This window comes from Uloborus diversus, unplaced genomic scaffold (genome assembly GCF_026930045.1).
Source record: "Uloborus diversus isolate 005 unplaced genomic scaffold, Udiv.v.3.1 scaffold_214, whole genome shotgun sequence".
Lineage (NCBI taxonomy): Eukaryota > Metazoa > Arthropoda > Arachnida > Araneae > Uloboridae > Uloborus > Uloborus diversus.
The window spans coordinates 152,600-174,203 of record NW_026558367.1 but is presented as its reverse complement, the minus strand read 5'-3'; the positions used below and the strand labels follow the sequence as shown (position 1 = coordinate 174,203).

At 38.9% G+C, this 21,604-nt stretch overlaps 1 protein-coding gene across 1 annotated transcript in view; it reads right to left on the bottom strand.

The window, feature by feature from the left end:
- Positions 1-341: 341 nt before the first annotated feature.
- Positions 342-21,604, bottom strand: part of LOC129233153 (mucin-19-like) — an 88,488-nt gene continuing 67,225 nt past the window's right edge. The window contains exons 3-5 of the mRNA XM_054867222.1: positions 10,785-13,220; positions 9,569-10,306; positions 342-833 (exon numbers count right to left, since the gene is read on the bottom strand). Of these exons, the coding sequence (XP_054723197.1) occupies positions 342-833; positions 9,569-10,306; positions 10,785-13,220 (3,666 nt within the window). The remainder of the gene's footprint in view (positions 834-9,568; positions 10,307-10,784; positions 13,221-21,604) is intronic.

Below are 21,604 nucleotides of genomic sequence, written 5' to 3'. Positions count from 1 at the left end.
TTATCGTAAGTGAGCACAAAGATAGTTTCATTTTTTAATAAGTTTCTGTAATTATTTCATGCGCAACAACTTACAACTAAATTTACTTCGACAGACCCGGAAGCATACGAAGCGCCTGCACTTCCACCTAGAGTTGACCCTGACGTGGTCAACATCAGAAGCAGAAGGCAGAGGGCCAGGGCTGCCGCTCGTCGAAGGAGTGACGAGCGGTTGGAGCAATTGAGGACGGCCACGAATGGGGCCCAAGTGGTAACGACCGAAGTCCGAGCGGCCACTACTGAAGCGAGAGAGGCGAAGGTGGAGCTAGTTAAGGCCACCTCTGATGGGCAGGCAACAAAAACTCAGATGGAAGCTGCCGCAACTAATCTTCGAGATTTGATGGAACGCATTCCAGTCAGGGAGGAAGTCGCTGAGTCGGCTCCATACGTAGATCCGACTCCTCCTGGAGAGGCCAACATCGATGCCACCAGGAGGCGACTACAGTTCGGGGATCCATCGGTGTCGGGGGAGTCCGTGGCACCGTCAGACACAGACTCGACGCCGAAAGACGACACAACTCCCGCAGCGACAGCATCAATCCTCCCCTCGAGTGGCTCCCTGGTTCCATCCGACACAGATTCGACGCCAATTGCCTGCTCATCGTTTGCGGCAACCGCCTCCACCACGTTAGTAACTGCACCGATGCTCTCCATCAGTGGCTCAGCCGTGTTGTCGGTCATGGATTCAACTCCATCGGTCAGCAGCACATCGGCTTCGGATCTTCTAGTGATGTCTCCAAGAGTCGGCTCGGGCTCCCAAGGTATGCCCTTTCCCTTATTTTTCAAATATTCTTTCTAAAGTCACATCCACATTACTTTAGTTTCAAATTATTCCACCCAAACTCTACTATATTCGTGTTTGATATTTTTTGACAAATGGATTTTTTTCCTCGACCGAACATAATCTAATGAAATTTAGAAATTGACTGGGTTCGAATAAGTAGAGAATATTTCAAATGCAATTTCCGCTCGACTTCTGACAAATTGTGCATTCATTCAGCGACGCACAGTGATTCAAGGGCGGAAAAATAGCCATTTTTAAGTTTTAAGATAAAAAATATTTCATGCCGTAGTTACTTACTCCAAAAGTTTTTTTGGAGAAAAAAATCGTTTCTACAAAAATATGCCGAGATCATTGAACAAATGTGTTTGCTTTTTTCGAACGTACGCCTTATACTTCAGTTTTAATTTATTCGTTCAATAAGGAAGACTAAAATTTAATAAAAGTCATTTCTGATTAGTTTTTCACTTATAGGATGCATTTAAAAATTAAAAATTCATCAAAATTGAAAACTACCTGAAATTAAAAAAACATTATTTTCTTAAATATAATGAAAATTAGTGTGGAATATACTTTTATCGGCGGCTTCCGGTGGGCTAAAATTTACATATATCAATCCTTCCTGTAAATAAACATTTTAGCTGCGACTGCAGTCATGGCAGATGTTTTTGTTTTATTTTCGCTATTTACGAATACCAATATAGTAAGTTGGAAAATAGCTCGTAACGGTATGACGTTGGTAAATTGCTTTTTTATCAAAGAAATTGGTCATCAAATTTGACATGCTCCAGACTAGCGTATGGTCACAGCTTCACTACTTTGTAGGAGAGCCTAAAAACATTTGTTTACTGTTTCCGAAAGTTGGGGCTTTTCAAACATTCATCAATAAAAAAAGAGGATTTTTTAAAAGCACATTTACGTTGCTATGGCTTAATGCGGAGCATTATTCTACATGCAATGCAATAGTAACCTGAAAATAGCAATTTTCGAACCCGTTTGGCTTTAAAAAAGATACATATGAGAAAGAAATTTTTAAATCTCATAGAGAATTCTATATAAAAAGTTAAATAGTAATTCTGTTCATAAAACAATGAAATTAGAAAATCATTAAATGTTTGAAATTTCTGATTTCCTTTTCGAAATCATTCTAGTATAAAACTGTTCTCAGTTTGTCAAAATTGCCAGAAAATATTGTTCGAGGGTACCAATTGCAATAAATAAACAGTGCGTGTGTCATACGACTGATTAAATTTATATTTTTTACTAAAAACGGAAACGAATTTGAACTACAGAGAAAACCCGATTTCACGTTTCTCAGAGGCCTAAATCAAACATAAAATACATAAAATATGCGAAAACGTAAATTCAAATCCAAAGACATAAAATATGGGAAAACGTAAAATACGAGAAATGTATAAAAAGCAAAAATCACATAATGCAACAAAAATAGTAATATAGGTTGCTACGATGACGCTTATAAAATGTAAAAATGCGATATTTTACGAAAATAACATTATTTTACGCACCAGTTTAAATCATTCTAACACATTAAGTAACGAATTCGGGCGTTTAGGTTGAAAAAAGTCAGTAATAAAAAGTTACTGAATCCGAAGTAAATACAGCATCTTCCAGGATTGGGACACTTTGCAAAGTTTTTTTCTGGTTTTTATGATAAAAACATAGTCTTTCACTATTACTAAGCTATTAAATGCAGTACTAAAAGAAGAGAAGAGTGGTTTCCTCTTGCTCATCTTCATTGGGATCCGGAAAGTCCATAAGGTCAGCTACGGATGGAGCAGAAGCGTTTTTGTTTTCATGGATTAACTTTCAACAGAGTGGATTATGTTTAAAAATGCACAGAGGGAAACACTTTTCTTAACTTTAAAGCATTTTTTTCTCTTTTTTTTAACTGCCAAGAGAACGTAAAATGTGGAAAATTCACAAATAACAAACTTTTCATCCGGGTTAAATAAATATTAGTGTACGGAAAAACTGGGAACTGATGATAAAAAACGTAAAATGTGGGGAAAACGTTGATACGAGGGACGTAAAATCGGGGTTTCGGAGAGAATACGATCATCAAGCATGAAGATAAATATTATGTAAAAATTTTCCAAAGCACTTTTTGAGAATATTCAAAGTTATTGAATTTTTTCCGCTTTTTTGTCCTTTTGAACCACTGCGACGGTTGAACTGAGCAAGTTTCCTGTTAAGTAAATATTAAAAAAAATTACTTTTCTCGTAGTATATAGTAATATACTTGTAGAACTGTTCAATATTTACTCGTAGATTTCCAGAAATTTAACGTAGTTTTTTTTTTCTTTTTTTTCAAACTACAATACTTTTGTTTACTATTTAAAAGGAAGTAAAAACAGTATGGTTGAATTACTATTTGTTCTTTTGATTATTATAAAACTTCTTAATTGCTTGTTCTGTCGATCATAGTTTGATTCATAATGCCTATTGTTCCACCTCGTTTCTTTTTTTTTTAAATTTTAATAACTCCGAAACACGTCATATTTTATGTTGAAATTAAGAGACAATATTGTTTCAGCGACTTCTGAGCATTCAATATACGTTTTAGAATACTATGAACATTTTAATCACTACGGTGGAGACTGGAATTGAGTTTGCAGTACTGAAATCAATGTTATTCATTTCTACTGCTTCTTAATTTAATAAATCTCATGTATTTTTTCCCCCTCTAGCAGGTGGTTCTGCTTCTCCACGCAGATCTCCAAGATTAAGAGAAAAAGCGGCTAAGTCGCCTGAAGTGACTCCTATCAAATCTCCCGCAGGAAGGAGAAAAAGCCAAGACGTAAGTTGTTTTAGCGAACGTACTCCTATGCATTTTGTACTCGTGATCCAATTAGAACTTTTGAAGTCTGTAACATCTGGGGCTTATACCGACCACCTTTAGGAATATGTAACGCTTAAGTAATTCCTTTAATAAAACATAACCAACTCTTAATTCCGTCCCATAGATGTATGTGCTGTTGCCCCAAATTTATTTATTGTTCTGGTTTGTCTTTAGTAAATCCCAAAATGCAGTTTCTTGTAAATAAGCTTTTTACGTTGTAAGCAGTATACGAAGGCACCAAATAAGTGATTAAGCTTTTCAGTATACATATTAAGTATAAATGAACGCAATCGCGAGAATTTTCAGCTTTCAGTTCGGATTGTTTCTATATAACTGGGTCTCATTTGCAAATTATAGTAAAAGGAAATAGCTGTTAGCTTGTAGAAGTTAAAAGTGTTTCGTAAAAGAATAATATAGCACCTTTGTGGTTTTATTCTCAAATCGCTCTAAGTGTATTTTATCTTCCTTTCTGCGGCACTCGGTTAGCAAATTGCTCACAAAGATCTCAGCTAAGAACTTAATGTGGTTTCATTTTCTTCTAAATGACATCTTTGAGCACTATGACTTTGTTAGAGACACCAAGAAAAAACATAACTCGCACTAGAAATCACAAAGTCACTCTGAAAGGCATAATTTAGTTATTAAGCTTAGTTTTCTGTAATTTTGTTCAGTTATTTTAGGAAAATCGCAAAGGTGTATCCGTAGCTTAAAGCAGCTGAATCTTGTTGCATTTCTATTACTGCTTTCTGCTGTTAAAAAACAGTGATATAATTTAAAAAAATATTACGTACTATCAGGAATTTGTAACGAATTTTCAGTAGATAAATTCCACGAAGTTTTAAAGAAAATAAGAATTACCAGCCGTTTAGTAAAATATAAAATTACAGTGAGGTGGATTTAAAATTTGACAGCTACTTTAAAGCAGAAGTTCAGAAACTTCTACTGTTCCATTAATTGGAGTTAATGCGTCCTAAATTAAGAAACACAAGTTTTAAAATTCATGCAATAGAAGGAGAAATTTAGGCGGTTTTATTTTTTGACTTGATTTTTTTTATATATTAAAGTAGGTCTCAAATTTTATGCCTTCTAAAATGTTTTGTTTGCTCTGTATAATTTCCCAAAGTTTTGAGGTTTTGCAGCTCCGTTTTGGCAAAACGGTTAAAAGGGAAATTACAGAGCGCTATTAATTTTCTTCAGCACTGCTCTTAATGCTGAGCTCTCTTATTAACTAACTTTGAATGTGGATTATAAGTATACGTGTGTAGCTTTTGGTGGTCTTCTCGATATTTAGGGGTTGTTCTGCCTTTGTGCACCCCCTAAATATCCCAAATGTATTAATCAATATTTGTCGTATCTCAAATTTTGAATAAATGATCCTCTGAAGCAAAACAGGATTTGCTATTGCTCGAGTAGTGTTTTGATCTTTATGTATGCAACATCACAGTAGATAGATACTATGTTTCTAGAGTGGTGTTGATCTTTAATGGGCAAAGTAAAGATAAATGTGACTTTTAATAAGAGTTACGTGACACGTTTTATTGTGAAATGTAAATTAGCCGAGGAAACATTTAAGATTTAAACGGTTCTAATTAAATTAGCACTCAAATGAATCCTAGATCGGAAAAAGAGTTAGTTTTTAGTGCCAAGAAATTTTAGTTTAGAAAATTTTAGTAAGTCAAGGAAAAATTGTTTTTTAGTGCCAAATGTATAAAATTTTATGCGCATTCAGAATTTCTTTTTTTAACCGACTTCAAAGAATTACGTTCTCAGTTCGTCGGAATCTGTGTCTCTCCGATAACTTGAACACGCGTAGACCAATTTGGAAAATTCTTTTATTTTCTGAAAGGCATACTTCCCAGGTGATCCCATGGTCATCAAGTCACTATCTGAAGATGGAATTTTTGAAAAATCAACGGAACTCTTCAAAATTCTATGGCAAAGTTAAAGCGATTTCTGTTGTTTTTTAGTGACTTATGCATTTGCTTTCGGAAAGCATACTTTAAATAAAGTCGAACTGATTATTGACAATTTTCTTAGTAAATAATAATTCATTTGAAACATCCCTTCGGTCCTCAGAAATCTCTGAGAAGCTCCGCACTATTTCTCCATTTTGCTTTAACAATAGCGGTAATAATTTTTTATTTCTAGGGAGGCTCGGATAAGGAGGGCTCTCCAAAGAAAAGGAGAAAAACCTAAAGGTTTTTTTTCCAAGGTAAGCTTCCATTCATTTCCTTGTCACTGTTTCGTAAGGAAAACACACTGGTTAAATACATGTCCCGATTGTGACTTACTAGTTACATATTTTAAGATTTAAGTAGATATGGTTACTACCCATAATCTAGTGAAAAATTAATTGGCGATTCACAGCGCACCTCCAAAAAGACCAAAAGACCAAAAAGTCTCACAAATTACGGGTAGTCTACTCTCTACACCATGCATGGGTTTTGTACATATGAAACTAATCGTGTCGGAAAAATACCGTAAGCATTATGCATTTATTGCTTTTGGCCTTTCTTAGAGCTCAGCATTATCCCATAGAGAGCCGAATATAAAGCATGTCTTGTCTATGCGTAACATTTATATCAATTCATGAAATGTTTAAATCGAAGCTTGAAATGAGCTTGAGTAAAATCTAGCAGTCATATAAATGCAACAACTAAAATTACTCAAAAGGTATGGAAACTGAAAACGTGACTGCACACTTAGGTTTGAACTAATGGATTCATCTAGGATACTAACTGGCTTAAGTTCTCCTGACAGGTTTTAAAAAACGGATTTTTATTTGTAGTTTTGAAAATATTATTCCTTGTATCAGCCTTTTTCCTCATTAGTTACAATTGAAGTAGTTATTTTACTTAAAGCTGCTCTAAGAGTTAATTTCATACTTTACTACTTTTGAAACTAGTTTTTAAGGTTGGCTTGAAAGTATAAATTACACACAGCTGTTAATATATTGGCAAGCTGTTCGTAACTGATAACAAGTGTATGCTGCGTAGTTTCAGAACTAGTTGTTGCTGTATTTGTAGATACTTCTCAGTTTATGTGCATTATTGCCACCAATGCATTTAAGCAATTAATTTCGTATGTAAAAGTGCATACAATATAAAAAATCTTTCTGACGGAGAAAACAAATTAAATTTTGAGTCATAATTTAGTTCAAAGGAACAAACAAGTTTAAAGGAGTGAAGCCTATGTTAGATCCCCCACGATCAACTAAAAATATCATAAATGTCAATTTACGCAATAAGAGTTTTTTTTTTTTTTGTCTAAAAGATAAACAAAAATTCGGTATCGCTATTTAATTTTCCTAGTGAAAAGACATATTGACTACGAGGACCTGCAGAATGCGCTTAAAATAACGCCTTTTCAATATGAAACTCGCATAGAAAAAAAGAAACGGAGAACCTAGATGTAATTGGGTGAAGGTTTTGTTAAAATTTGGATTATTTTTGAACTGTGGTGTTGTGTTTCTAGTTCATGGGGGAAATGTTTTTTTACGGTATTATAAAATAAAAATTGCAATTTTATAGTTGTAATCTTTCCATCATTAATTTTTAACTGATTTATATATTTTTTTCACATAAAATGAATACTCTGATATGACCAGTTATGGTCTCAATTGCTTTGTTATGACACATATTAAACACTATTAACAGTCTTGCTAGTTAAATTCAGCGGTTTTCAAAACATATTCAAGAGAAAGTATTTAACCGCATTGAAACGCTCTTTTTATTATAATATAAGAGACGTTTAATTTACCAATTCCAGCATCATTAAATTACAAAATCGATACGTAAGAAATCGTCTTTGAAAGATTCATGTAAACAAAAATAGTAAAAATAAATATAATTATTCTGCTGATTTTTTTAAGTTATCGTCAGCCAAATACAGCTTATGTTTTGTCATCAATTAAAAATCACCAATTGAAATTTTTAAAATTAGATACATGCTCTAAAGCTTTACCACGTATAGATGGCGGATGACCATGAAGCAAAAACATTTTGTATCATTTGAAATAAGTAGAATTAGCCAGAAAGCGCAGATTAGTCACAGACTATCTCGCTTATCCTATCTATTATAAAATAACAAACAACTTACTACTAATGCAACAAATTGTTTCACGTTTAAGATCATCCGCCTTCTCTCCGTGGTCAAGCTGTAGATGAATATATTTTTTTCCCCATGGGTGCGTGTCTCGTAATTTCCTTCCGCTAATTTTTAAATGTATATACTACTCAAATTCAAAATAATAGAATACTTCCCACGTTTTGGAAAAAAGTTTATTCTATCCAAATACAAGTGCAAATTAGGTATTTAAATGAACGTGCCTCCTTTCTTAGGCCTTAAAGTGTGCATTTCATTTCAAATATACCCAATTAAAAATAATCTCAGACAGAATAATCCAAAAGTTTATAGTGATGAAGATTTTCATTAAGTCAAAAAATTAGAATATTCAAATTAAAGGGGGAAAAACACTTTCAAAAGAAAAAATATCAATACTAGAATGCGTCCTTTTTTGCTGAATTCAATGCGTTAACCCTTTCTCACTCGGATTCTTCCACATGTTTACATTAATCGCTTCTGACACTGTTTCCATACTCTCTTAAATGCTGCATTGAGCTGAACTTTGTTGGCGGGCACCAGGTCCCGAACCGCTTTCTTTAGATTTGACGGTACCACAAATTCTTGATCGTATTGAGATTGGTAGATTTGCTTCATCAGTTTAAAACTGAAATTCCTCTTTCTGTTTAAAATCTGAGTCGTTTTAGAGATGTGACACTTGCTGAAAGATAAAATATCACTAAATTTGTAACTACTGTGCCTCAGATGAAGCATCATGCAATATTATTGATAAACAGCGGAAGTCGCGCATTGTTTTAAGATATATATAATTTCCGAATTCCAGCAGCCCTCATGCACGCACAAACTAAGAAGGAGGAAAAAGATTTATCACTGAATAAAATATTTTTCCAACCTTGTTGCCCCTGTTAGAGCTTCTCTTTGCTCCAGAGAGTTGTGCACGTTTCTGCTTCATGTTTATGTTTGGTCTTCGTAGATCCGCAATTTCAACTGCAGTTTATACAACCGTCCTAGTGTAGTTGGCGTGGATAAGAAACAGTAACTACATTCTATCCTAAACTTATGGACGTAAGAAGCATTTTAAACGATTATTTTGGACATTTTACTTTAATCTGGGTTCCTCTCTGCCATGTGTTACAATTTTTCTACCTCGTTCACTTCAATTACTGTTTAGATGGCCATTCCTCCTATTTTCCTTTAAAATCCTACATACCAGAAATTGAAAAACGTTCATTTGACTTTAGTTGGACAGTTTTTGTTTTCTAACTTAAATGATACAATATGTAACTTTGTTATTTCTCTATTTATCGTCTCGAAGACCATTTTGAGCAATAAGACCTTTAAAAGAGCGTAAAACTATCAGAGCCCCAACCTCCGTACTTGTGACAAACGTAAGGGTAACAGGTATGCAAATATTTTCGCTACCTTTTAAAATTCACATTGAATGAATAAATTATTCTAATCTTTTTACTCATATGAAAAATCTCTTTTTCCAATGTGTTAGTGATACATCAAGTGTTAAAATAATATATGAAAAGTTGTTTCAATTGATTTACCCATTCATGAATAACGAGATAGTCTTCTTAACTTGCATACGTTCATTTTTCTCGAATCGGACAAGTTTTGTTCAAACAGTTCTGATATTCTATTTTGAATTTCGGTTGCATTTTTCAAAAATTGAATTATTAAATGTTCACAAATTGTGTTTTCGCACTTTTCATAGCGTTGACTTGAGTGGAGTTCGCCTGGATCTCGGGCGTTGACTGTGTATCGCCTGCACCTGGGGCGTTGACTGTGTATCGCCTGCACCTGGGGCGTTGACTGTGTATCGCCTGCACCTGGGGCGTTCGTTGACTGGAGATCGCCTGCACCTGGGGCGTTCGTTGACTGGAGATCGCCTGCACCTGGGGCGTTCGTTGACTGGAGATCGCCTGCACCTGGGGCGTTCGTTGACTGGAGATCGCCTGCACCTGGGGCGTTCGTTGACTGGAGATCGCCTGCACCTGGGGCGTTCGTTGACTGGAGATCGCCTGCACCTGGGGCGTTCGTTGACTGGAGATCGCCTGCACCTGGGGCGTTCGTTGACTGGAGATCGCCTGCACCTGGGGCGTTCGTTGACTGGAGATCGCCTGCACCTGGGGCGTTCGTTGACTGGAGATCGCCTGCACCTGGGGCGTTCGTTGACTGGAGATCGCCTGCACCTGGGGCGTTCGTTGACTGGAGATCGCCTGCACCTGGGGCGTTCGTTGACTGGAGATCGCCTGCACCTGGGGCGTTCGTTGACTGGAGATCGCCTGCACCTGGGGCGTTCGTTGACTGGAGATCGCCTGCACCTGGGGCGTTCGTTGACTGGAGATCGCCTGCACCTGGGGCGTTCGTTGACTGGAGATCGCCTGCACCTGGGGCGTTCGTTGACTGGAGATCGCCTGCACCTGGGGCGTTCGTTGACTGGAGATCGCCTGCACCTGGGGCGTTCGTTGACTGGAGATCGCCTGCACCTGGGGCGTTCGTTGACTGGAGATCGCCTGCACCTGGGGCGTTCGTTGACTGGAGATCGCCTGGGGCGTTCGTTGACTGGAGATCGCCTGGGGCGTTCGTTGACTGGAGATCGCCTGGGGCGTTCGTTGACTGGAGATCGCCTGGGGCGTTCGTTGACTGGAGATCGCCTGGGGCGTTCGTTGACTGGAGATCGCCTGGGGCGTTCGTTGACTGGAGATCGCCTGGGGCGTTCGTTGACTGGAGATCGCCTGGGGCGTTCGTTGACTGGAGATCGCCTGGGGCGTTCGTTGACTGGAGATCGCCTGGGGCGTTCGTTGACTGGAGATCGCCTGGGGCGTTCGTTGACTGGAGATCGCCTGGGGCGTTCGTTGACTGGAGATCGCCTGGGGCGTTCGTTGACTGGAGATCGCCTGGGGCGTTCGTTGACTGGAGATCGCCTGGGGCGTTCGTTGACTGGAGATCGCCTGGGGCGTTCGTTGACTGGAGATCGCCTGCACCTGGGGCGTTGACTGGAGAGCGCCTGCACCTGGGGCGTTGACTGGAGAGCGCCTGCACCTGGGGCGTTGACTGGAGAGCGCCTGCACCTGGGGCGTTGACTGGAGAGCGCCTGCACCTGGGGCGTTGACTGGAGAGCGCCTGCACCTGGGGCGTTGACTGGAGAGCGCCTGCACCTGGGGCGTTGACTGGAGAGCGCCTGCACCTGGGGCGTTGACTGGAGAGCGCCTGCACCTGGGGCGTTGACTGGAGAGCGCCTGCACCTGGGGCGTTGACTGGAGAGCGCCTGCACCTGGGGAGTTGACTGGAGAGCGCCTGCACCTGGGGCGTTGACTGGAGAGCGCCTGCACCTGGGGCGTTGACTGGAGAGCGCCTGCACCTGGGGCGTTGACTGGAGAGCGCCTGCACCTGGGGCGTTGACTGGAGAGCGCCTGCACCTGGGGCGTTGACTGGAGAGCGCCTGCACCTGGGGCGTTGACTGGAGAGCGCCTGCACCTGGGGCGTTGACTGGAGAGCGCCTGCACCTGGGGCGTTGACTGGAGAGCGCCTGCACCTGGGGCGTTGACTGGAGAGCGCCTGCACCTGGGGCGTTGACTGGAGAGCGCCTGCACCTGGGGCGTTGACTGGAGAGCGCCTGCACCTGGGGCGTTGACTGGAGAGCGCCTGCACCTGGGGCGTTGACTGGAGAGCGCCTGCACCTGGGGCGTTGACTGGAGAGCGCCTGCACCTGGGGCGTTGACTGGAGAGCGCCTGCACCTGGGGCGTTGACTGGAGAGCGCCTGCACCTGGGGCGTTGACTGGAGAGCGCCTGCACCTGGGGCGTTGACTGGAGAGCGCCTGCACCTGGGGCGTTGACTGGAGAGCGCCTGCACCTGGGGCGTTGACTGGAGAGCGCCTGCACCTGGGGCGTTGACTGGAGAGCGCCTGCACCTGGGGCGTTGACTGGAGAGCGCCTGCAACTGGGGCGTTGACTGGAGAGCGCCTGCAACTGGGGCGTTGACTGGAGAGCGCCTGCAACTGGGGCGTTGACTGGAGAGCGCCTGCAACTGGGGCGTTGACTGGAGAGCGCCTGCAACTGGGGCGTTGACTGGAGAGCGCCTGCAACTGGGGCGTTGACTGGAGAGCGCCTGCAACTGGGGCGTTGACTGGAGAGCGCCTGCAACTGGGGCGTTGACTGGAGAGCGCCTGCAACTGGTGCGTTCGTTGACTGGAGAGCGCCTGCGCCGGGGCGTTCGTTGACTGGGGAGCGCCTGCGCCGGGGCGTTCGTTGACTGGGGAGCGCCTGCGCCGGGGCGTTCGTTGACTGGAGAGCGCCTGCGCCGGGGCGTTCGTTGACTGGAGAGCGCCTGCGCCGGGGCGTTCGTTGACTGGAGATCGCCTGCGCCGGGGCGTTCGTTGACTGGAGATCGCCTGCGCCGGGGCGTTCGTTGACTGGAGATCGCCTGCGCCGGGGCGTTCGTTGACTGGAGAGCGCCTGCGCCGGGGCGTTCGTTGACTGGAGAGCGCCTGCGCCGGGGCGTTCGTTGACTGGAGAGCGCCTGCGCCGGGGCGTTCGTTGACTGGAGAGCGCCTGCGCCGGGGCGTTCGTTGACTGGAGAGCGCCTGCGCCGGGGCGTTCGTTGACTGGAGAGCGCCTGCGCCGGGGCGTTCGTTGACTGGAGAGCGCCTGCGCCGGGGCGTTCGTTGACTGGAGAGCGCCTGCGCCGGGGCGTTCGTTGACTGGAGAGCGCCTGCGCCGGGGCGTTCGTTGACTGGAGAGCGCCTGCGCCGGGGCGTTCGTTGACTGGAGAGCGCCTGCGCCGGGGCGTTCGTTGACTGGAGAGCGCCTGCGCCGGGGCGTTCGTTGACTGGAGAGCGCCTGCGCCGGGGCGTTCGTTGACTGGAGAGCGCCTGCGCCGGGGCGTTCGTTGACTGGAGAGCGCCTGCGCCGGGGCGTTCGTTGACTGGAGAGCGCCTGCGCCGGGGCGTTCGTTGACTGGAGAGCGCCTGCGCCGGGGCGTTCGTTGACTGGAGAGCGCCTGCGCCGGGGCGTTCGTTGACTGGAGAGCGCCTGCGCCGGGGCGTTCGTTGACTGGAGAGCGCCTGCGCCTGGGGCGTTCGCTGACTGGAGAGCGCCTGCGCCTGGGGCGTTCGCTGACTGGAGAGCGCCTGCACCTGGGGCGTTCGCTGACTGGAGAGCGCCTGCACCTGGGGCGTTCGCTGACTGGAGAGCGCCTGCACCTGGGGCGTTCGCTGACTGGAGAGCGCCTGCACCTGGGGCGTTCGCTGACTGGAGAGCGCCTGCACCTGGGGCGTTCGCTGACTGGAGAGCGCCTGCACCTGGGGCGTTCGCTGACTGGAGAGCGCCTGCACCTGGGGCGTTCGCTGACTGGAGAGCGCCTGCACCCGGGGCGTTCGCTGACTGGAGAGCGCCTGCACCCGGGGCGTTCGCTGACTGGAGAGCGCCTGCACCCGGGGCGTTCGTTGACTGGAGATTGCTTGCACTGGAAGGAGGACGCTTTCTAACCGCAGTGCAGCAATGTTTATCACAGGTGATGGCAATGATATATTAATAATAAAATTTTTGTAATTTTTTAAGAATTTTGACAGGCACTACAAAACTTTTAATTGCATAAATGAATAATACTTATATAGTATATTTTCCTCTTTCAATTTAAATTTATAAAGACTGCCCACTGGAATGCCACCTTGTAGATCTAGCAGTCTATGTGTGCTGACTCAAAAGGAAGCATTTTCAAGCATTACAACTTGTGCTTGTTCTTTGTTCAGGTTTTACTTTCAATATAAATATTAAGGAATAAAAATGAGTTAGATTGTTTTTCTTGGCATTAAAAACTTAGTTCTTAGTTCATTTCAAAAGTCTAATCAGTTAAGCTATTTTGTTAAAAATCAAAACTTATTTCACTCATATAAGCAACACTAAACAATTTACCTTTTAAGCAGATTGTTTTAACTTTTTACTTGAAACTGAACGAGAATTAAATATTATTACCTGATTCTGGTATAAAGCTGATATTTATTCCGGTTTGCTCCGAAAACATTTTCTTAACAATATTTACCTTACTGTGCAAATTAATTGAAAAAATAGTATAGTTCGTTTCATCTATTGGCATAAAGCAAACTCCTACAGAATTATGCAGTAATTAAATGTCGGTTTAATTTATATTTATATCTTAAACTGTGTCAAAATTAGCCTGACATCCAGCATAACTGAGCCACGTGAAAAAATGCGCAGAAAAAAAAAACATGCTGCGGATCAAATGATTTATAAAAAATACAAAATCTCCATTTTTGTCCATAAAATATTAAATGAATGAAAATGATTAAACTCAACGCTGAACCTCAAATTAATCAGCTCTATACTATTAATCTAAATATATCCATTACTTGCGTTACACATAGTTACGGTTGAATTTTTCAATGAGTTAAAGTTTTGTAATCCTAAATGTTCGTTTGGGTGAAGAATATATCCATAATAGGTTAGCTATAAATAAGGAAGCATGGAATAATGCTCAAAATTAGTCTGAAACCAAAAGTATGTCATAATTTTTGTCATTTCACTGAATATTTCTAAAACTCTTAGATACTAAACAATTCAGCATGTATGGGAAATGAATACCTGATAAGTTAATTTAAAAGATAAATAGGATTTTAATTATTTTCAAATAGACATTCCAAAATAGTTTTTAAACACTAGCAGCGTATTTATTGCGTTTTACAGTTTGTTGTACACAGTTCTGCGAACATTTTTCCTAAAATAAAAAATAAGAAGCTAATTTTATAACATAAACAGCCAACTACAGCAGTTCTCTGTCCAACGTTCTACTCGTTTCATTTTGTTGTATCAGTTTGTCTGTTATGCTATTTTGTAAATGAGAACTGTTTTCTGAGTCACCCTTCAAGAGGGTATAATATATAATAAGCTATCCATTTAATCTTTCCCCCATTTCCTTTGAAATGTGTGGGACATGATGTGAAGGCTGCTTTAACCGCTTTGATATGTTTTCCGAGCTAATTGGTCAGCAAGTAATTGTATGGTAAAATCTAAAGCAACTAAAATTCCTTAGCTTAAAATAAACGATTACACATAAATGATCGGTTTCTTTTGCTACCGGAACTGACTTTACAACTTACTGAAATAAATGTTTTCTGCTTTTATTTTTTGCTAGTGATGAGTTTTGATTTGAAATTATATTTTGAATTACTGTATAGCACTTGTAGATTTTCCGAGTCAAAACTATAGTTTCTTTTCAGTTTTTTTTTGGCTGCAGTGTTTTCTTTCTTATTCACTTGTCCGCATACTATACAGTTCACTCAACTAACTGTTTTAAAGTTGACTGTTGTTGCTTGATCGAGAACGTTGCTAGACTTGCTACATAATTGATCACAGATCAATTATTGCAACCTTTTCAATATAAATTCCTTGAAATGGAGTAACAAAATAAAAATCCTTCAAATTTAGAAAAAGAAAATTAATACAATCACACTAAATACTAATGTCTGTGTACTATCGATGAAGTAATTTGATTGGAACTAACTATCTGAGGTAATCTAGTAATTGATTCAAAGCTCAGCGAGAACAAATTTAAAAATATTGATGTAGGGCTGCGTGCTTTTTCAGAAAACGAAATACGTCGATGAAATTATCTCGTTGTTTCTCGGTCAAGTGCAGCTTTAACTTAAAGTTCTTAAAATCAAACATTTACTAAAATGTAACAGATTTCTAATTCCTCGCGTAAGACTTTTATTTTACTACACGTTTTCTTCAGGTAACTTTTAACTGTTATCAAGCACAGCTTGATCTACTTTTATTGCTTTCAAGATAGTGTTGTTTTTTATTAGATTTATAGAGAAAGTTTCATACAAAAGTTTTTCTGAACTTTACGCAAGTTTCGTTGTTTGCTTATATACCAGCGCACTAACTTCTGAGAGGTAGAGAGCTTGAGAAATATTGATAGTGACATGTATTCAGTTCTGTGGAGACTACTTTGAAAGTTGCAGGCATTCTTTATTTCAAAATGGTTTCAAGAGTTCCTTATTTAAGAGATACTTTTTTTGAAAGGAAACTATGTGTATTCAATCGTTAATAATATAAAAATGGCGTTTTAAATCATTATGCTTTAAATTAAATTGCTGTAAATATTATTTTCCTAGCGTTTTTAAGCATTTCTTTTTTCTAGTGCCCAAATGTATGTTTTAAAAAGCGTTCTTAAAGATTACTTCCTTTCAAAATTTGGTTCCTGAAAATGTCGTGTAAGAGCCCCACAAATAAAACAAATCTATATTTATGATCCTTTGTTTGGTGTTTTAAATATGAGAATACATTTATTTAACAACATAATGCTTAGAATTCTTAGATATATTTATATTTGAATTTCTGCATGTTTAAAACTTCATTTCTTTAGAAAAAAAAAAGCTGCAGCAAAACTTATTTGCTGAGGCAAAAAACGGGGTAGAATGATTGCGGTTGAGTTAAAATCGCCTTTCTTTGGCTCTGATCTTTGTTTAAAAAAATAAAAAAAAAAAAAAAAACTTAAAATGAGGTTGTGTCGGGGTGAACTCCGAAACTACCGGATGGAAGATTTGTGGAAATTTTATTAAAAAAAAAATAAAAATTTACTAAATAGTGTTTTTTCCCAACTTGAGAAAATGTTCACGTATATTCCCCATTGTGCAAGTAATTTTTCACATCCATAATATAATATTATATAATTATTAAAATAACAGAAAATTTGGCAAGAGGTGGAATTGTTCTAACTCTCGAAACTAATTACGACGGATGTTAATCACTGATTTTACCAAAGAGAAAATGTGTTTGCTTGCATGGTCCCTGCTAAAATCTAGTTTACTTTGCATCTTGACCGAATTTGAATCGAAGGTACTTTTGAATCCGGAAAGTTTCAAAATGTTTTTTTTTCTGTAATTCCTAAAACTACTGAAGCAATGTAACTTTAATTTTTAGACTGAAAAACGTTACTAAATGATTTTGATACTCGAAATAGTTATCGTATCAAAATATATTTTTGTCTCATTAGAAAGTTCGCAAAAAAAAATCCCTTAGCGTATTAAATTTGATATTTATAGCCTGTTTATTACAAACTAGCATAAAGAAATCGTAGAGAAGAAATAGCTAAAAAAATATCTGCCATTTTTTTCTTCAATGTTAAGAAATAAAATTCTTCTTTCACGCATCTTCTATTGCGAGTATTTAAATTTTTCCCATTTTGCTCAGTTTTTGGTGAGAGTTTTAAGGACTATTATCAAGGAGTTTTCGGGGACTAATGTCAAGATTCTACTGGGGATTTTCGGATATAAATTGTCCTAATTTCAGTGAGGATTTAGAGAGTATGTTGACACGATTCTGGAACTGTTGCTTTGATTAAAATTAACATTTTATTCAATGTATCTAGCATATCTAATGCACCTTCCAAAAAACACATTTTATTAGGAGAAAACGACTTGCCTTATGGTTCATTTATCCTCAGTTGTTTTTCTTACCCGAGATCGATGCAACAATAAAAGTACGTATCTCACGAAACGCCAGACATAATCTGATTGGAATTCAGAGTTTTAGGGAAGTACCAGTTTTATTAGCGGAGTTTTCATATTCAAATAGGATTTGTTGGTGACTCATGTCCAAATTTTGGCAGTAATGTTTTGGAATTGTTGTCATTATTCTGATGTGAAATCTTGAGCTATATTTTCTGCATTTTGAGCCTAAATTCTAAACATGTGCAACTCCTATTTTCGAAGTAGACCATGTAACGACTAGAGACAGAGTTAGTTCTGAATAAAAAAAAAAGAAAAGCATTGTCTAATTCAACGTGCTGAAAAATCCACGGCAAAATTTCTTAGTTTCTAGATTTTATGATGTAGCTGTTAGTTAATTCGAGCATGCTCATTTACTTGTATTTAGCTTGTAGACATTGTCGTGTTTTCTTCAGCATTTCGAACTTCAGCATTTCGAATAGAGAAAACAGTTGGTATGGCATTAGTGATTTAATGTGTTTTGCCGCATTCTCGTGGTAGTTGTATAATACATAACAATTAATGTATCATTTTTTTTCATAACTAACAACCCCTACTGCAGGAATGCAGCAAACTTTTGAAAAAGCTTTGTTTTCTAAATTATTTGGTCTTCCTCGAAAATTAAAGCAGTGTCAATCGACACACAATCAGTAATAATGCTTGAATGAAACGGAACAAAGGTGTAAAATTTCTGATCAGAATAACAAGTCCTTAAAAAATCTATAAATTAAAAGTAGATTACTAATCCTATTTGAATAATAAAACTTCGTGACTAAAGATAACACGCCCTTAAAAATCCTAATTTCCGATCGATTATTTTGAATATTGCGTGAGCTAACTCAATTGCTGCATGGATACCTGACGAGAAGACCTGAGAGTACGTGAGCCATGATGCATGCCTTTTTCTCCTGAATAAATCATAAAACAGAAAGGATTATTAAAATAAAGGCAACAGTTCCTAAATAGCGAAACACTCTTTAAATAGTCACTAGAATTAGAAATCCCAAAAGTCCCTAATAGTGTTGGCTCGAGTTCAAGAGTAGTTTTAAATCCATATCAGAGTGAAAATTGCATTTAACTCATCAATTGAAAAAGCTTCAAAAAGTTTCATTTCATCCAGTTTAATAATTTGAGTCCCTATTTCAGTAACTACGTCAGTCCCTTAAAATCCACATCTGCATATTTCAGTAGTGGGAAACCTAAAATTCCTAAATAGCTTCAAGTCGAGTGTAACAACCACCATTAATGTTATCAACTGACTCCTCGCGTGTATTCGTAGGTTGTGCCTCGAGAATGTACTCCATTGTTTTTGAGACTGACAGTGGTACGTGGACGTGATACATTACGCAGGGGAAGGTCCTGCACTGGGCGCCAGTCATATTTGGAGTTAACCCCTTAAACTGTTAAACTGACGCATCGGGAATTATGTTACGGACCATACCTTGCTGTTGTGCAGTGGTTTTCTTTCCATTAATAAAAATCGAATCCATTGAAAAGAACTGCCAGCAGTACAAAAAATAGTCACCAAATAAGCAAAAGGGGAAGTTTTAAACCCCTCGTTGCAGAAAAAATCTGAAAAAAACATGTTTATTTACTCCTAGGCAGAAACTTCCTGCAATTACCTTTACTGGAGCAAACGATAAATATTCAATTTACAGATAAACAAAAAAAAAAAAAAAACAGCCTTTTTAATTTAGGGCGTTAGTACTTCCAAACTGTAGGAAAAAAAAAAATCAGTGTTTTTGAGTGCTTCTCAATAAGACTAAAATAGAAACCATACGATAACTATTTCGAGTAGCAAGAGATGTTATACAATTTTTAGGTCTTAAAATTAAAATTCGAATGGTTCAGAACGTTTTTAGTGTTTGGAAAACCCCACTATGAACCTTTCCGGGTGCAAAAGTACCTACGGGGCAAACTTGGTCTAGATCTGACATATATTGTGCATTTAATAGTATCATACTCTTATATTCTCTATCTGCTGAAAACGCTTTTAACTTCCGTCGAAAGGAGTTTTGAGAACTGGGACAAAATCGATCTTTTGCGGAAATGTTGGTTCTTTTGTGTGATTTCTATGCAATTGAAATAGTATAGGATTAAAATTCTGTGCACTTCTCGGTATGTCTCACATCTTTGCCTCCAAACTGTTGATATCTGCTGGGGGTTAGCAAGCAGGAGGTTGGACCCCCTAGTAAAATATTCTTGTTGTGAGAGCAATTTATCACCTTCATATTAGCGAACATATGTGAAAAAATTAAATTGAAATAATTTTTTTTTTCCGAAAAGGTCTCAACCTCAACAGAGCTAACCAACGCAATCTGAATATTTTAGCGAATTTGATCCGGTAGTTTTCCAAGTTCATCACGAACACACGGACAACGAACATTTATTCATGTTGAGAAATGAATTAGTGTGTGTAAAAGCATTTGACCACTTCTCGTGACAGTTTTTTTTTTGTTAAATATGTGTATTTAGACTTTTTAATTTGAGTAAATTTTGTAAAAGAAGTAAGCTTTTGCTTGAACAAGGAGCATTTAACTCATTGATTCAGTTATTTTAATACATTTCATGGTTTTACTTTGAAATGGAATGTCCCAGTGCACAAATCATTTTTGCAAAAATATTTATCGTTAATCTTACGCCAGAGGTTACGGTAATATATCCCCTAGTATTAAAGGCTTTTAAACCAATCTGCTTTTGGAAGAGAAAATACAATTACGATGTCATATTCTTTTGCAAATAAAAAAAATTAAAACGAAATTTCTGAGAAGAATTAAATTCAAGGGTGGAAATCAGCACGTTCGTGATATATTACGAAAAAATATAACATATCGAAACATGCAGCTGCTCATTGGCAGTATAATTTAAGATGTTTCTGCTATACTTTGGTTAATAATAATCCTTGAAACGGATCAACTAACTTTATAATTAACCTATTTCTTAAAAAAAAAAAAAAAAAAAAACGGAAAATAAAAGTGCTGGTATTGAAAATGTGTATAAGTGCAAGTATTGAATACTTGATAAGTTTTGGCTGCAGATTAAAAGTATTCGTTGGTTTGAATTCAAAATTGTCCATCAAGTTAACTTTCTTCACAATATAAAAGGAAAAAACACTGAAGTGTTCCGATGCACTTTTGCATAATCCCTTTGGTAATTGTTGCTGTAGAGTCACTAAATTACATAACTGTTTGAAAGGCAAGTCTCGTAAGTCTGGATAAAATAATATCGCCTCAAAAAATGAATTTCTATTTATTTTATACTCAAAAATGGAATTCTCTAGTTAGAGTAAACATAGCTAGACAGCGTCGTAATACTGTGATTAGGATCTGCGTAGCCTTTACGGTACCAGGTTAGATTCGACCCAATTTCAGTTGTCTTTATTGAGTCTTTGAATTTTCTTGTGTTTTCTGTTCTTGCTGCTGAAGAAAAACATAATTTACTTTGGCCATCCAATGCTTTGTGCAAAGCTCCTGGTATATTGAGCTTTAGTTCAAGTCAACCAAAAAAGGGAATGCCCTGGATTCTTTGAAACACACCTGTGCTAGTTGCAGTAATGTATACTATATTGGAAGAAGCTGTATCACGTGTTTCCCTCATAAACATACATGATGGAACTGGCAGTAAGATTTATTTTACTTGATTCTGATTTTTTACTTTGGCTTTTTATGTTTTACAGCTGTCAATATCTTTGTTATTCATTTTGTTCCCACAATTTTTTTTTAAATGATCCAAAAATTTCCTAAATTTAGCTTTATCTCGGATGATCGAAGTAAAGATTTTTGTACTTTATTAATTTTTAATACATAACTTTTAACTGCTAGGTTAAAGGTAGTTTTTATTTTACAAATGCCAAAAATTGGCACTGAAGCCATTACAATTCACACGTTCTGCAACATTTTTTGACAATGTCCTTATATTGAGATAATACAAAACTACTTTCCACTTGTTCAAAAGTCACAGGTTGTTTGGAATCGCATATGAAACGATCTTTAAATGCCATCACTCTTATTTTACAGAAATTTTCTCTTAAACAGTCATTTCCAGTGAGACACCTAATGCGTCACTGTCTTCTTTCTTGGATAAATGGGAATCGTTTTCAATCAGAACATTCCATCATATCTTGTTTGAGAATTTTTATGAGAGGCAGGTTAACGAATAATTTAGTTGGATGGATGGCATGTGGACAATCCATGAGTTGGTCTACCAAATATCTTTCTTTGAAGGTTGTCTCGGCTTTTTCATTGTCCACGATTTCGCAGTCGTCGGGAACCCAAAGCCCTACCTCTTAAATGCTTTGGGAACTGTTTTTGCTATTCTAAAAGG